The 13,607-nt window shown below is 38.4% G+C and overlaps 5 protein-coding genes across 6 annotated transcripts; all 5 read left to right on the forward strand.

Annotated features, from left to right (window-relative positions):
- The first annotated feature begins 104 nt into the window (after positions 1-104).
- Positions 105-2,968, forward strand: LOC149654573 (uncharacterized). Its single transcript, XM_089846142.1, has 3 exons — positions 105-2,249; positions 2,314-2,542; positions 2,604-2,968. The coding sequence occupies exons 1-3, from the start codon at positions 1,816-1,818 to the stop codon at positions 2,796-2,798; spliced, it is 858 nt and encodes a 285-aa protein (XP_089702268.1). The 5' UTR covers positions 105-1,815; the 3' UTR covers positions 2,799-2,968.
- A 94-nt stretch (positions 2,969-3,062) lies between these two features.
- On the forward strand, positions 3,063-5,545 carry LOC149654574 (uncharacterized). Its single transcript, XM_089846141.1, has 3 exons — positions 3,063-4,853; positions 4,916-5,144; positions 5,208-5,545. The coding sequence occupies exons 1-3, from the start codon at positions 4,420-4,422 to the stop codon at positions 5,424-5,426; spliced, it is 882 nt and encodes a 293-aa protein (XP_089702267.1). The 5' UTR covers positions 3,063-4,419; the 3' UTR covers positions 5,427-5,545.
- A 2,010-nt stretch (positions 5,546-7,555) lies between these two features.
- On the forward strand, positions 7,556-8,769 carry LOC149654575 (uncharacterized). The gene is made up of 3 exons (XM_089845213.1): positions 7,556-8,075; positions 8,138-8,366; positions 8,426-8,769. Exons 1-3 carry the CDS (start codon positions 7,648-7,650, stop codon positions 8,660-8,662), a joined length of 894 nt encoding a protein of 297 aa, XP_089701339.1. The 5' UTR covers positions 7,556-7,647; the 3' UTR covers positions 8,663-8,769.
- Positions 8,770-9,757: 988 nt separating this feature from the next.
- LOC149654576 (uncharacterized) lies at positions 9,758-11,216 on the forward strand. Its single transcript, XM_089845278.1, has 3 exons — positions 9,758-10,191; positions 10,254-10,896; positions 10,959-11,216. Exons 1-3 carry the CDS (start codon positions 9,758-9,760, stop codon positions 11,214-11,216), a joined length of 1,335 nt encoding a protein of 444 aa, XP_089701404.1.
- A 789-nt stretch (positions 11,217-12,005) lies between these two features.
- On the forward strand, positions 12,006-13,268 carry LOC149654577 (uncharacterized). 2 transcript variants are annotated; one of them, XM_089845214.1, is made up of 3 exons: positions 12,006-12,554; positions 12,617-12,845; positions 12,911-13,268. In XM_089845214.1, the coding sequence occupies exons 1-3, from the start codon at positions 12,127-12,129 to the stop codon at positions 13,145-13,147; spliced, it is 894 nt and encodes a 297-aa protein (XP_089701340.1). In that variant the 5' UTR covers positions 12,006-12,126; the 3' UTR covers positions 13,148-13,268. The 2 variants fall into 2 exon arrangements, with proteins under 2 accessions (XP_089701340.1, XP_089701341.1); XM_089845215.1 differs by having other exon boundaries at positions 12,617-12,836.
- Positions 13,269-13,607: the final 339 nt, after the last annotated feature.

Genomic DNA, 13,607 nt, shown 5'->3' on the forward strand with positions numbered 1-13,607 from the left:
TTTTATTTTCAGCTCTTGAACGATGCCAATGAATAAAATATAGTTAAACAATATTTTGTTTTGTTTTTTTAATAAATAAAATTACTTTTAAAGCGTTTTAAATTATTATTAAGTTATGTCGTCGTTGAATTATTCATCTTCGTTTATTCCATTAAGGCTCTCCACCATTGGTTTTAATCTTTGACGTTCCGCCGATTGCAATAACGCTCCCAAACAAAGCCAGATTTCGTTGTTGTTAAAGCAATTTGACCTGCAAATAAAAGTGTTTTAAAATTGAATATTTCATTGCAAAAAAGACAATTTTTTCATGGCCAGATTTTACTGGGAAATATTTAGTTAACATCATTCATTGATTACTAAAACAGAGAGTAAACACATGTGGACTAACTAGCTTTACTTCACCAGCATATGCACACTTCTACCCATTTAATAATAGACACTTCTGCAAGATAACGTTAAGTTACGTGCTGATGTGTTTTACTCCACTTGTGTTATTATTAACATGTTTTGGTTGTCAATCAATGTTAGGAGCCAGTATCTCCGTAATAAACTTGACATATGCAATTTCCACTCAGTTTATCCACAATAAACATCCTTTAATCATAAGTTTATAAGATATGTTCCTTCCATAAGTATGACGACACTTCCTATACTTTGTAATGCTACTGAGAGACTTACAGCTCGAGTTAGTTCGAGAACGACAAGCGACTTGAATTGAAGTCCTACACTCGGTGGTGGTTAATTTTGCAGGACCAAGTTCCATCTAGTTCCTATTTAGTCTGCATTACAAAGCCTTTAACAGCGCCCCAGTCACCAGGCGTATGTCGCTTTACCTCGAATCTGCGACCTACCTCACACATTCACTTCATGACAAGCTCCAGTTTCTAAGTTACCAGTGACAAACTTATGGTGAACATATCTTATAAACTATAAAGATACCTGCAAATTTGATGTATTTCTGGTTCCCTGTATAGTTGGTAGCATTCTTCGCAAACTCTATCCAATCTTGCGAATTCGGCAGAATCATATTTTCCAGCGCATCCTAAATTGGTGAAACTTATAACCTGCAAATCTCTGATTTCGTCATCGCTAGCGTAAACTAACGAAAGAACCAGCATTTGTACAGTAAAGGCTTTTAAAATATTTAAAACTGATAAAGTTAAACATTTGGAAAATGCCATCGTTTTAAAAGTAATGGAGTGAAACTCGTTATGGTCACCGGAGCTCTCTTATATCATTACAAGACAAGAACGTCTTGGTTCGAACCCTGACCGTGTTGCTATCTGAATAACTGACCAGTGTCCAGTCGCTTATATATGCAAAGAATACCCACGTTGTTTTTAATTCCAACGAAAACAGTGAATGGAGATTTCGGAGAAATATTTCCGGTTAAATTATTTTTGTATAAAAGTTGGAAGTTTCTAATGCGACTCTATTGATGAAGATCTAAATCAGTGACCTTATTGATCTATTGCCTTGAAAGGAAGATTTGACGTTGGCTCACAACATAATACCCTACTGAAAAGTAGCTCTTTCTTTTGAAATTTACTTACTGGGTACTGACTAGGTTTCAAGAATTGCCAAGAAGATGATAGCCTGTAGAACAAGGATAAGATGTGATAGTTAAGATTATTTTTAGACCAAAATTAATTTAGCTAACATATTTTAGTTGGCCAATTTTGTGTTTTAGAACGCCTAAAAAATATCATATTTTAGTATAAAAGCTGCGAACATTTATGTCGAGGTATCAGTTATCAGTTTTATCTTCAACATTTTAATCAGTATTAGTTTAGTAGCTAGTCTTTCGTTGATACCATGGAAGTTGAAGCCGCACCTCAAGGAAGCCAATTCCTCAACCGTTTCTTCAGCTTGCCCATTGTGGCATCGGCCTTGGAATCGTCAACCCGAGCTTACCAACGTTCGAAACAGTCATGTCCCATTGTTGGGAAGACCCTATCCGTGGCTGAAGGTTCTGTTAATTACGTCTACGGCAAGTCCAAGCCATTGCTATCGAATTTGGAGGGACCGGCAAGAGCTATTGGTGTCAACAAGGTTCTAAGTGTTGCTGATGACCTAGCAGTCAAGGCGTTAGAGAAGGTTGAATCGAACTTACCCATCATAACGCATCCAACTGACCAAGTACTTGAAGTTGTGTTTGACTACACTGATAACGTCAAAGCTAGAGTTACCGTTGTCGTTTCACCTATTACCGGGAGAGTTAGGACAGTAACCGTTGCTCTTATGGATAAGTATGTACAAGTTTTATTAATTTTTTTAACTAATGACGTGAAATTAACCGTTACAATTGAGCAGGTTAAGTCCGGTTTACGAGTTCGTGATGAGACCCATTCGTCCCGTTTACATTTGGACCAAAATTGAATTGGAAGCCTTTGCCACGAAAGCTATACAGTTGATCTGGATTCGCCCAATGACGAGTGTTCAATTCTATGTTGCAGACTTGCAAGCTCGCCGGGAACGGATCCAGGAACTAAGAACTTACCGTCTATCCCGTGAATATGAACCTCAATATGACGTGCCACCTGTAAAATGGTTTTTCATAAATTTCCCTAATGAGAGGTGTTTCTAATTGTTGTCTTCTATAGCCACCAACCCTGGAAAGTCTGGATGAAGGATACGCTTTCGGATTTCACTTGATCTACGCTAATATTGCCAATCGTATCCTGACATGGGAATCCACTATGACACCTATCGTTGTGTTTATATTAAGTTCCATGGGTCTTAGGGTGACAGCACCCCGACTTCGGGAACTTGGAGCGGGACAACCATTTGTAGTTTAACTGCTGAAATCGCGCCAGTAAATTGGTGGCTGACTAATTAGGTTCGAGGATTAATGTCTGGGTTTTATTGTTTATTCATGAATGTACAACGTTTATAAGTTAGACTTAAGTTAATGTTTTGTATTTTAAAGTTGAAAATTCAATTGAATAAAATTTTTACACATAATGAATACGAGAGTATTAATAAATCCTCCTTTCATTTCATTAATATCAATTCCTACTTGTCTTTAATTTCAAATTTATCATCATCGAACTGTTCCCCAACTTTTCAGTGGAGCTAGTAACATATCGATGCTCTAAAAACGATATTGTACTCTCTTAGCTTTATGTTGTTCATCATTTCCAAATTAAGCTGTTGAACACAATTCAGCTAAAATTGCAATTTTGTTATTAACTAAAACTCGCTAATTACCTCATTATAGGCTATCCTTTACTTTATCATAATACCTGTCTGAGATTTTCTATTCGAAATAAAGAACTTCTAATAATAATAATAATAATCTAAGCTTTTGTCTATGAAGGGATGTCCACACTAAGCCTGTGGCTTGTTTACAGGTGGGTCCCTTTACAATGCATAGAGGGGTGGTGGCTAGCCCCTGTGCCACAGCTAACCTACAGCGCCCTATACTAACTATTACCGTTAACCTCTGCAAGTTTTGATGGAAAGGAGAAACCGGGTTAGACCGCGGAGGAAAACTCCTTTTAACAAGCGGGGAGAGAACTTGCAAACTCTACGCAGAAGGATTCGTTCCCAGATTTTCACCCGGTGCCACAGTCCGGGATCGAACCTAGGATCCTCTTGCTGCGAGGCGAAAGCGCTAACCGCTACGCCACCCCACTTATCAAAATAGATTCAGTGTTCATAATCAAATCGGTAACAAAGAGTTTAAAAGTAACTCGATAATAATGTTAATAAGCATATTTATTTAACTATAAAAATACACCTAGAAGATAGAAATCTAAAACTCGTTGCCATTGGTTCATTTTCATTTAAAATATTATTAATTTTAGTATCAAAAGTACACCTTAACTTCAATACACCATGAAAATTCTCACGCATCTGGATCGGGGTTTTTTTTTTTGGTTGCGAGTTTCAATAAATCTTGGTTAATATAGTAATGTGGTAAAGGTGAGATTTTCACAAGCGACGCAATAGGTCCAATCTTATTAATTATTCATCATACTAATTAATTCGAGCGTATCAAATGAGCTTATCGAATGTAACTGAAGTCCTTTTTACCAGAAGCTTATAACCTCCTTCGAAGTTCACATCAATAGCCTCTCCCAGCTCAGTGTTGGCGATGATTTTTTATATTTCTGTGACTGGAGCGCCTCATACGGAATTTTAAATTCTTCTCCAAAGAAAAATGAAATACATAAAAAAGATTCAGCTATCTAAAAGGGGCGTCGTCATTGAGATAAAACGAAATTTTTTTTAGGCAAAGATTTAGCAAATATATTTTAGTTGGCGAATTTTTTACGCCCCGATATGTGTTTTTGGACCACAAAAAATATAAAATTTTAGTATAAAACCTTGGAGCATTCGTTAAATGGTCACTAATCAGATTTAGCTTCAACTTGTTCAATAGCATCATTTCTTAACTAGTCTTAACCTAACCTTATGGAAATGGAAGCCGCACCTCAAGGAAGCCAATTCCTCAACCGTGTTCTCAGCTTGCCCATTGTGGCATCGGCCTTGGAAAAGTCAACCAGCGCTTACCAACGTTCGAAACAGTCTTATCCCATTGTTGGAAAGACCTTATCCATGACTGAAGGCACTGTTACTTACGTCTACGGCAAGTCCAAGCCGTTGCTAATGAAGTTGGAGGGACCGGCCAGAGCTGTTGGTGTCAACAAGGTTCTAAGTGTTGCTGACGAACTGGCTGTCAAGGCGTTGGAGAAGGTGGAAACGAAACTACCCGTAATAACTCAACCAACTGACAAAGTAGTTGAAGTTGTGTTTGACTACGCGGATAATGTTAAAGCTCGAGTCACCGTTGTCATTTCACCTATTACCGAGAGAGTTAGGACAGTAACCGTTACTCTCATGGATAAGTATGTGCAAGGGTTATTAGTTTTTAACTAATAAGGTGAAATTAACCGTTACAATTGAACAGGTTAAGTCCGGTTTACGAGTTTGTGATGACACCAATTCGTCCCGTTTACATTCGGACTAATATTCAATTGGAAGCCTTTACCACGATGGCTGTGCAGTTAATCTGGGTTCGCCCAATGACGAGTGTTCAATTCTACGTTGCAGACTTGAAAACTCGCCGGGAACGGATCCAGGAACTTAGAGCTTACCGTTTATCGCGTGAAGATGAACCTGAAGATGTCGTGCCACCTGTAAAATTGTTTTACATAAATTGCCCAAATGATAGGTGTTTCTAACTTTTTTTTCTGTTACAGCCACCAACCTTGGAAAGTCTGGATGAAGGATACGCTTACGGACTTCACCTGATCTACGCCAATATTGCCAATCGTATTCTGACATGGGAGTCCGCTATGACGCCTATTATAAGTTCCATAGTCCGTAGTTTGACAGCACCCCGACTTCCGGAACTAGGAGCGGGACAAGCGGCTGTAGTTGATGAACCAGTGGAATCGAGCCAGCAATGTTGTGCTTAACTACTTAGCTTCGAGAACTGAAGTCTTGGTTTTATTGTTCATTCGTGAATTTACAACGTTTATAAGTTAAAATGTTTTGTATTAATATTTAAGTTCGAATGAATAAAGTTTTTACACTTAAAGCTACGAACATATTAATTAATATCAACGCTTAATTTAGTGTCTGTTAGGCCTACTTGACTCCAAATAATCAATTGCTCGAACTCTTCACTATTTTTCCGGGGAGCTAGTAATATGTCGATGCTCTAAAAACCATACCATACTTTATTGACTGTCATTGGTAAATCATTACGAAATTAAACTAACATCAAGAATTCCGCGAAATAGTAAAATGATTAATAAAACTACCTAATTACCTCAATATAGTACCTCTTTTACTATAGTAACGATAGTACCTGTCATACATTCCATATTCGAAATAATAGGCTTATACAGTTTCACAAAGTAAAAGTTGCTTGTTCATAATTAAGACGGTATCCAAGTAATTAGATAAACCACGCAATAACCTGGATTATTATACCATCAAAGTACAACCAGAAAATAGAGGATAGAAATCCAAAACTCGTTGCCATTGGTTTATATAAAAGAGTATTTGTTAAAGTATGAAAAGTACACCTCGACTTAAATACGCAGAGAAAATTCTCTCGCGTATGGATCCGTTTTTTTTTGGAGTTTCAATAGACCTCGGTTCTTAATGAATAAATCTAGGATATAATAGTAACTGCGTTCTAAAGTTGAGAGGTTTCACAAGGGACGGAATAGGTCCAATTCAATTAATTATTCATTAAATTAACCTCATAATAATAATTAATGCGAGCTTATCGAATGTAACTGAAATACTTTTTACCAGAAGCTTATAACCTCCTCCGAAGTTTACATCAACAGCCTATCCCAGCTCGGCGTTGGTGATGATTTTTTTCTATTTCTCCCTTATCCGGAATTTTCAATTCTTAGCCACAAGAAATAAAATAGGTTCATCTATCTACAAGTTGGGAAAACCAAAATATTACCTCTCCGTGTCAAGAAGATTATATAAATTTAAGTATCCAATGAAAACGTTATTATGTTTCTGAGTTGGGGTTTCCCATTTTTGTTGTTGTTTTGAAAAATATATCGCAATGCACGGGCCTTGATAGATATAGGAGGCAATGAATGAAATATATCACAATGCACGGGCCTTGATAGATATAGGAGGCAATGAAGGAAATATATCGCATGCACGGGCCTTGGTAGATATAGGAGGCAATGATAATCTCTCTCTTTGCACGAGAGGTTTATCTTTAATATTTAAATAAATATAATTATTTTTAATTATTTTAATCTTCAATAATTAACATAAATAATAGTTAAATCGTTTAAAATAAAGTTATACCTATTATCTTCTCAAACTTTGCTAATATTGACGTTTAAAGTGAAGGGTACCCTTCTTGCCCGCTTTTTTCAAATTTGGGGTATATATACGATTCGTTTCCATTATAATAGTAAGGAAAAAGCGCAATTGCGAAAACCTTTGGTGGCGATCCCACCTTAGGGAGGCTAGACGTTTCTCGTAACCCTAGCTGATCGCCGCGTATATCCTAAAACCAAACGATGATAATGGAGTAGAAGCCAATGATACAGATTGGTGGCTATGTGGAATTGACAAAGAACAGAAGATGGTGGTGATTAGAAGCCAGTATGTACAGACTGGTGTCCACGTGGAATGGACGAAGACCAGAAGATGGTGGTGATTAGCAGCCAGTAAGAACAGACTAGTGTCCGTGTGGTATGGACAAAGACCAGAAGATTGGTGGTGTGAGAACTCAAGTAGAGGAGCCATTTCCGTGACTGTGAAAGCAGTTCGGAAATGGCGAACACGTTTGCTCCGATACGCAAACTGCGAACGCGGTCACGTGGGTGTAACAACGGACAGACAGACACACAGACACACACACACACACAGACACGGCCGTTACAGAACCTCTCCTGGACTACGTCACACGGAGAGGTAAAAAGGGGCGTCGTCATTGAGATAAAATGTAATTTTTTTAGGCAAGAATTTATCAAATATATTTTAGTTGGCGAATTTTTAACACCTCGATATGTGTTTTTGGACCACAAAAAAATATAAAATTTTAGTATAAAACCTTGAAGCATTTGTTGAACAGTCACAAATCAGTTTTAGCTCTAACTCATTAAGAAATTTGCATTTTATAACTAATCTTTCGCCGATACGATAAAAATGGAAGCCGCACCTCAAGGAAGCCAATTCATCAATCGTGTCCTGAACATGCCTGTTGTGACCTCGGTCTTGGAGACGTCAGCCCGTGCTTATCAACAGTCGAAAGAGTCGTATCCTCTTGTTGGTAAAACACTGTCCGTTGCTGAAGAATCCGTCAGTTTCGTGTACAGGAAGTCCCAACCATTGATAACGAAGCTGGAGGGAACTGCAAGGGCAGTTGGTGTCAACCAAGTCCTAAGTATCGCTGATGACCTTGCTGTCCAAGCGTTAGACGAAATGGAAGCGAATTTCCTCTTTATGACCCAGCCAACGGACCAAATACTTCAAGTTGTCTATGATTACGCCAATAACGTCAAAGCTCGAGTTACCATTGTCATATCACCCATCACCGGGAGAGTTGGGACAGTAACCGTTACGCTTATTGATAAGTATGTGCAAGGCTTATCATCTTTTAATTAGTAACGTTAAATTAACCTTTAAAATTGCGTAGGTTAAGAGCAGTTTACGAGTTTGTGATGAGACCAGTTAGCGTTACGTACATTTGGACCAGAAACCAATTGGAAACTTTAGCCACGAAGGCTGTACAGTTGATTTGGATTCGCCCAATGCAAAGTGTGCATTTTTACATCGCAGACATACAAACTCGCCGGCAAAGAATTCAAGACATTAAAAATTACCGTCGGGAGCATGCAGATGAACCTGAAAATGACGCGGAAGCTGTAAAAATTATTTAAGTTAATTCCGCTAAATGAAAGGTCGTTAATTGTATTTGTTACAGCCACCAACCCTGGAAAGTCTGGATGAAGGGTACGTCTTTGGACTCCACTTGATCTATGCCAATATTGCCAACCGTATCCTGACTTTGGAATCCGATATGACGCCTCGTGTCTTACATTTGATCAATGTCCTACGACCTGGTTGGGAGAATTTACCATTACCCCGTCTTATTGCCCCTGAAGTCGCACTTTTAGCGGCACAAGCAAACCCATCGGAGGGGCACGTAATCAATCAGTAATTGGGTTCGAGCTCTAGCTGTATTTTATTGTTAGTTCACAAAGTTTTTTTAAGTTAAACTATTTTGTATTGAAACATCGTTTAAATTCGACTGAATAAAATATTTACGATTTAATATGAAATTTTAATATTTGTTAAGCCTATTGGTCTCTATTTTTGGATATGGTAACCCTTGCAATTCATTGGACACTGTAAGTAGACTTTTTTTTTGTTAAATTATAATCTGGATGAAGCACACACCTTCGTACCTTAACTGATTTATACACTAAAATTAACAACCTTATCCTGACTTACTTATATTCTTATCCTGAATTCACCCCTTGCCTTGCGCAAGCGTTTGTGGTTCATGATTTCAGCTAATCGAAGTAATTAATGAATCAGGTTCTAAAACTAATTGGGTTGTGTTGTATAAGACATGCGAAACTTCAAATTGAAAACAATTGTTTAAATTGTACAAACTGAAGCATTTATATTTTTATTCGTTATTTCTTTAATTACAATACCAATGTTTAATTATTTTCTTTCAGGTCTATTTCAATATAATACAAATCTTGGCAATGAGTTCTGGTTAAAGAAATCTTCGGAACGTTTTCTAGTGACCAGACTTTTTATCCTAATATTTTACATGTTTTTAAAAGATAGTTTTTCATTAAAACATTACCCATTACGAAATAAGGTGATTTGTGTCCGGATAATTTTAGGAAGAAGAACAGTCGTCATTTTGACACCAGTGTCACCATCGTGATCAGTGATTTCATAAACAAAATAATGCTAATAAGTATGACATTTTCCATTACCGCAATGCTAAGGAAGATTTATAAATCTTCCCTCCTAGGGTGTTACAAAAATATTAGTCATCAGTAAAATCTACCCATTCTTTATATCATTTTGATGGAAGTTCTTATTACACGCGAGCGACACCGCGGGTAACAGCTTGTAGAATATATTTTTTAACACCTTAATGTGTTTTAGGCCCACAAAAAAAGTATCTAATTTTAGTATAAAAGCGTGGAACACTTGCTGAAAAGTTACAAATCAGGTTAAGTTTGGACTCGTTTAATAACAATCGCATAGTAACTAGTCTTTCGCCAGTACCATGGAAGCTCAGGAAGGACCAGCACCACTTAGATGCCAATTCCTTGACCGTTTACTCAACTTGCCAATTGTGATATCGGCCTTGGACTTGTCAACCCGCGTTTACCAACGTTCGAAACAGTCAAATGTCGTTGTTGGTAGAACCGTCTCCTTAGCTGCAGGTTCTTTCGCTTTCGCCTGCTGCAAGGCCAAGTCTTTGATAAGGAAGCTGGAGGGACCAGAAAGAGCAATTGCGCTCATAAGGGTTTTAATTGTTGCTGATTACCTAGCAGTCAAAGCCTTAGAAAAGGTTGAAGCAAAGGTGCCCACAATAACCCAACCAACGGACCAAGTACTCGAAGTTGTCTTCGACTACGCCAATAACATGAAAGTTAGAATTGCCATTTCAACCATTACGGGCAGAATAAGGACAGTGACCGTTATGGTTCTTGAAAAGTATGTGATAGGCTTACCAACAATTAAGTAATTAAGGTCAACTAATAATTTAAATTGTATAGATTAAGACCAGTGTTAGGTTTTCTGATGAGTCCAGTACACTCCACTTACATCTGGTCCAGAAGGCAAGTGGAAGCGTTTGCCACGCTGGTTGTGCGACTAATCTGGTATTGCCCAATAGGATTGGTGCGATTTTATATCTCGTCCATACAAAATATCCTACAAAGGATCCAGGACGTTATGAATCACAGTCTCTTGCAAGGTTTTGCTGAAGGAGACGCCGTCCGGGCCGCTGAAGGTGTTGATGAAGGTGGCGCGGAAGGAGACGCCGTCCGGGCCGCTGAAGGTGTTGATGAAGGTGGCGCGGAAGGAGACGCCGTCCAAGCCGATGAAGGTGGTGCTGAAGAAGGCGCGGAAGGAGGCGCCGTCCGAGCCGCTGAAGATGTTGCTGAAGGTGGCGCGGAAGGAGGCGACGTCCGGGCCGCTGAAGGTGACGCTGAAGGAGATGCCGTCCCACTTACTTACACCTGGATCAGAAATCAATTGGAAATCGTAGCCCAGCAGGTCGTACAGTTCATCTGGATTCGTTCCATCAGCTGCGTTCAGTTCTACATCAAGGACATTAGAACTCGTCGCCAAAGAATAAAGGATACCAAAGATTTCCGTCGGCAGCAGAAATATTACCCAGACGATGACGCTGTACCTGTAAGGCCAATTTATACAAATTCCTTCTTACAATACGTGTTTCTAATATTTACCTGTTACAGCCACCAACACTGGAAAGTCTGGATGAAGAATACGAGTTCGGACTTCACCTGGTCTACGCCAATATTGTCAATCGTATCTTGACCTGGGAATCTGAAAATGTGCCGTCTATAATACTAGTTTTGCATATCCTTCTACCTCAGTATGTGAAGTTAAGATTTCCACCAGTTCCAGTACCTCAAGCTGCCCCTGCGCAAGCTGACCCTGGAGCGGAACGTGCGGTTGAAGTACCAGAGGAACAGCCCCAAGCTGATTCATGATTAACCAATTTTAAGTTAGAAAACAAACTCGGTTTTATCGTTAATTTGTTCGTAAATTCACTATGTTTTTAAGTTAGGATTTGTATTGAAATAACTTTTAATTTCGACCAAATAAAGTATTTACAAGTTTTAAAAATAATATCAAGATTTATTTTATTAGTGTTTGAAAAGATTCAAGGAATATTTACTAACAAACCTCGAAATAATTTATCCCATTATAAATTACACTTGGGAAATATTTTCTAAGGGTACATAACTTCGTGACGGGTTTCAAAGGTGTTGTTATAGATTTGTTTAAAAATAAAACAAGAATGGCTCATCATTTCTTTTTAATTAAGTGTGATTAAAAAACCATGCAACTCTCCGACCGAAATACTCACGATAGTGATAACTTATCGAAAGGGTTAAACTGGTCCATAAGTTATAGCTTGCTTTATAATTAAAGACAGTATAACTTGACCACCATGTTTTTTACTAGCACGAGGGGAATTCACGAGACGAGACATCCACCACTTTTCGTTCAAGGTTTGATGACACGTATAAATAATAGCGTATTTAAATATTGCTCTCTCATAGACGGAACGAAGTTGGCATCAACCCTTTATTATACTCCCAGGATATGTAAAATTTATAAATACATATACTTTACGAAGACCCGTCATATGACGATCTACCATTTTACTTGAGGTTACAATAAAAAGTAAGGATTCATCGAATTGATGACATATTTAATTATTTGTTATGTTTAGGTCAGTTTAGTAGGCCAGTTTTTATACCCTCTTGCGTTTTAGGACCACTAAAAAATATCTTATTTTAGTATAAAACCTACGAACGTTTCTATGGAAGCATCAGTTTACATTTCAACGTTTCTGACTTGAACACTTAGTCAATAACAAGTAACACCGTGGGAATGGAAGCCGCACCGTGTGAAAGCCAATTCCTCAACCGTTTCCTCAGCTTGCCCATTGTGACATCGGCCTTGGAGAAGTCAACCAGCGCTTACCAACGTTCGAAACAGTCATATCCCATTGTAGGAAAGACCTTATCCGTAGCTGAAGGCTCCATTACTTTCGTCTACAACAAGTCCAAGCTGTTACTAACGAAGATGGAGGGAAAGGCCAGAGCAGTTGGTGTCAACAAGGTTCTAAGTGTTGCTGATGACCTGGCTGTTAAGGTGTTACAACGAGTGGAAGCGAAATTACCCATCATAACGCAACCAACGGACGAAGTACTTCAAGTTATCTTCGACTACACTAATAATGTTAAAGCTAGAATTACCGTTGTCGTTTCACCCGTTACCAGGAGAGTAAGGGCAGTAACCGTTACTCTTATTGATAAGTATGTGCAAGGCTTAACAATAATTATTGATGAAAGGTCAACTAACCATATAACTTTAATAGATTAAGACCAATTTACGAGTTTGTGATGAGACCAATTCGCCCCGTTTACATCTGGACCAAAAGTCAATTGGAAGCGTTCGCCATGAAGGTTTTGCAATTGATCTGGTATCACCCAATGACGTGTGTTCGATTCTACGTATCAGACTTTCAAGCTCGCCGTCAAAGGATCCGAGACATCAGAAATTACCAACTAGAGCATGCGGATGAACCAGAAGATAACGTGGAAGCTGTGTGATAAATTTTTGTATAAATTGTAACCCTAATGGTATCTGATTTACTTTTTGTCTGTGACAGCCACCAACCCTGGAAAGTCTCGATGAAGGGTTCGCCTTTGGACTTCACTTGATCTACGCCAATATTGCCAACCGTGTCCTGACATGGGAGTCCGAAATTAATCCTATTATTAGACTCGTAATCCATGTCCTGTATCCCGAGTTGGCGAATTTACCAGTACCTCTTGCACCGGCACCGGAACAAGCAGTTGCAGCTCTTGAGCCATTGAGATTTCGCTTTGCAAATCCATCCAATTAGGTTCAATTTTCTCAGTTTTATTGTCTGTTTGTAAGTGTTTCTAAGTTAGGGTTAGGTTCAAAATATTTGTAACTGAATATTGTTTTTAATTTCGAAATAATAAAATAATTATAGCTTTAAATTTGAATCTGTTTTCATTTTCGTCCATCTAATTGGTTTTTTTGACCCACCAAAAAATATATCGAACTTCAGTATAAAAGTTGGGAACATTTATCAAAGTGTGGCAAATCACTTCTAGCTTCAACACGCTTTATAGCAAATTCTTTCATTGGTGCCATAAAAATGGAAGACCCGCCAGCCAGAAGTCAATTCCTCAACCGTTTCCTCAGCTTGCCCATTGTGACATCGGCCTTGGAGATGTCAACCCGAGCTTACCATCATTCGAAACAATCAAATGTCGTTGTTAGTAAAACCGTCTCCTTTGCCGAAGGTTCTTTTTCTTTCGCCTACTGCAAGACCA

The sequence above is a fragment of the Phalangium opilio genome, unplaced genomic scaffold, assembly GCF_054372755.1.
Source record: "Phalangium opilio isolate 3A_F unplaced genomic scaffold, DU_Popi_V2 ptg000079l_1, whole genome shotgun sequence".
Classification (NCBI taxonomy): Eukaryota; Metazoa; Arthropoda; class Arachnida; order Opiliones; family Phalangiidae; genus Phalangium; species Phalangium opilio.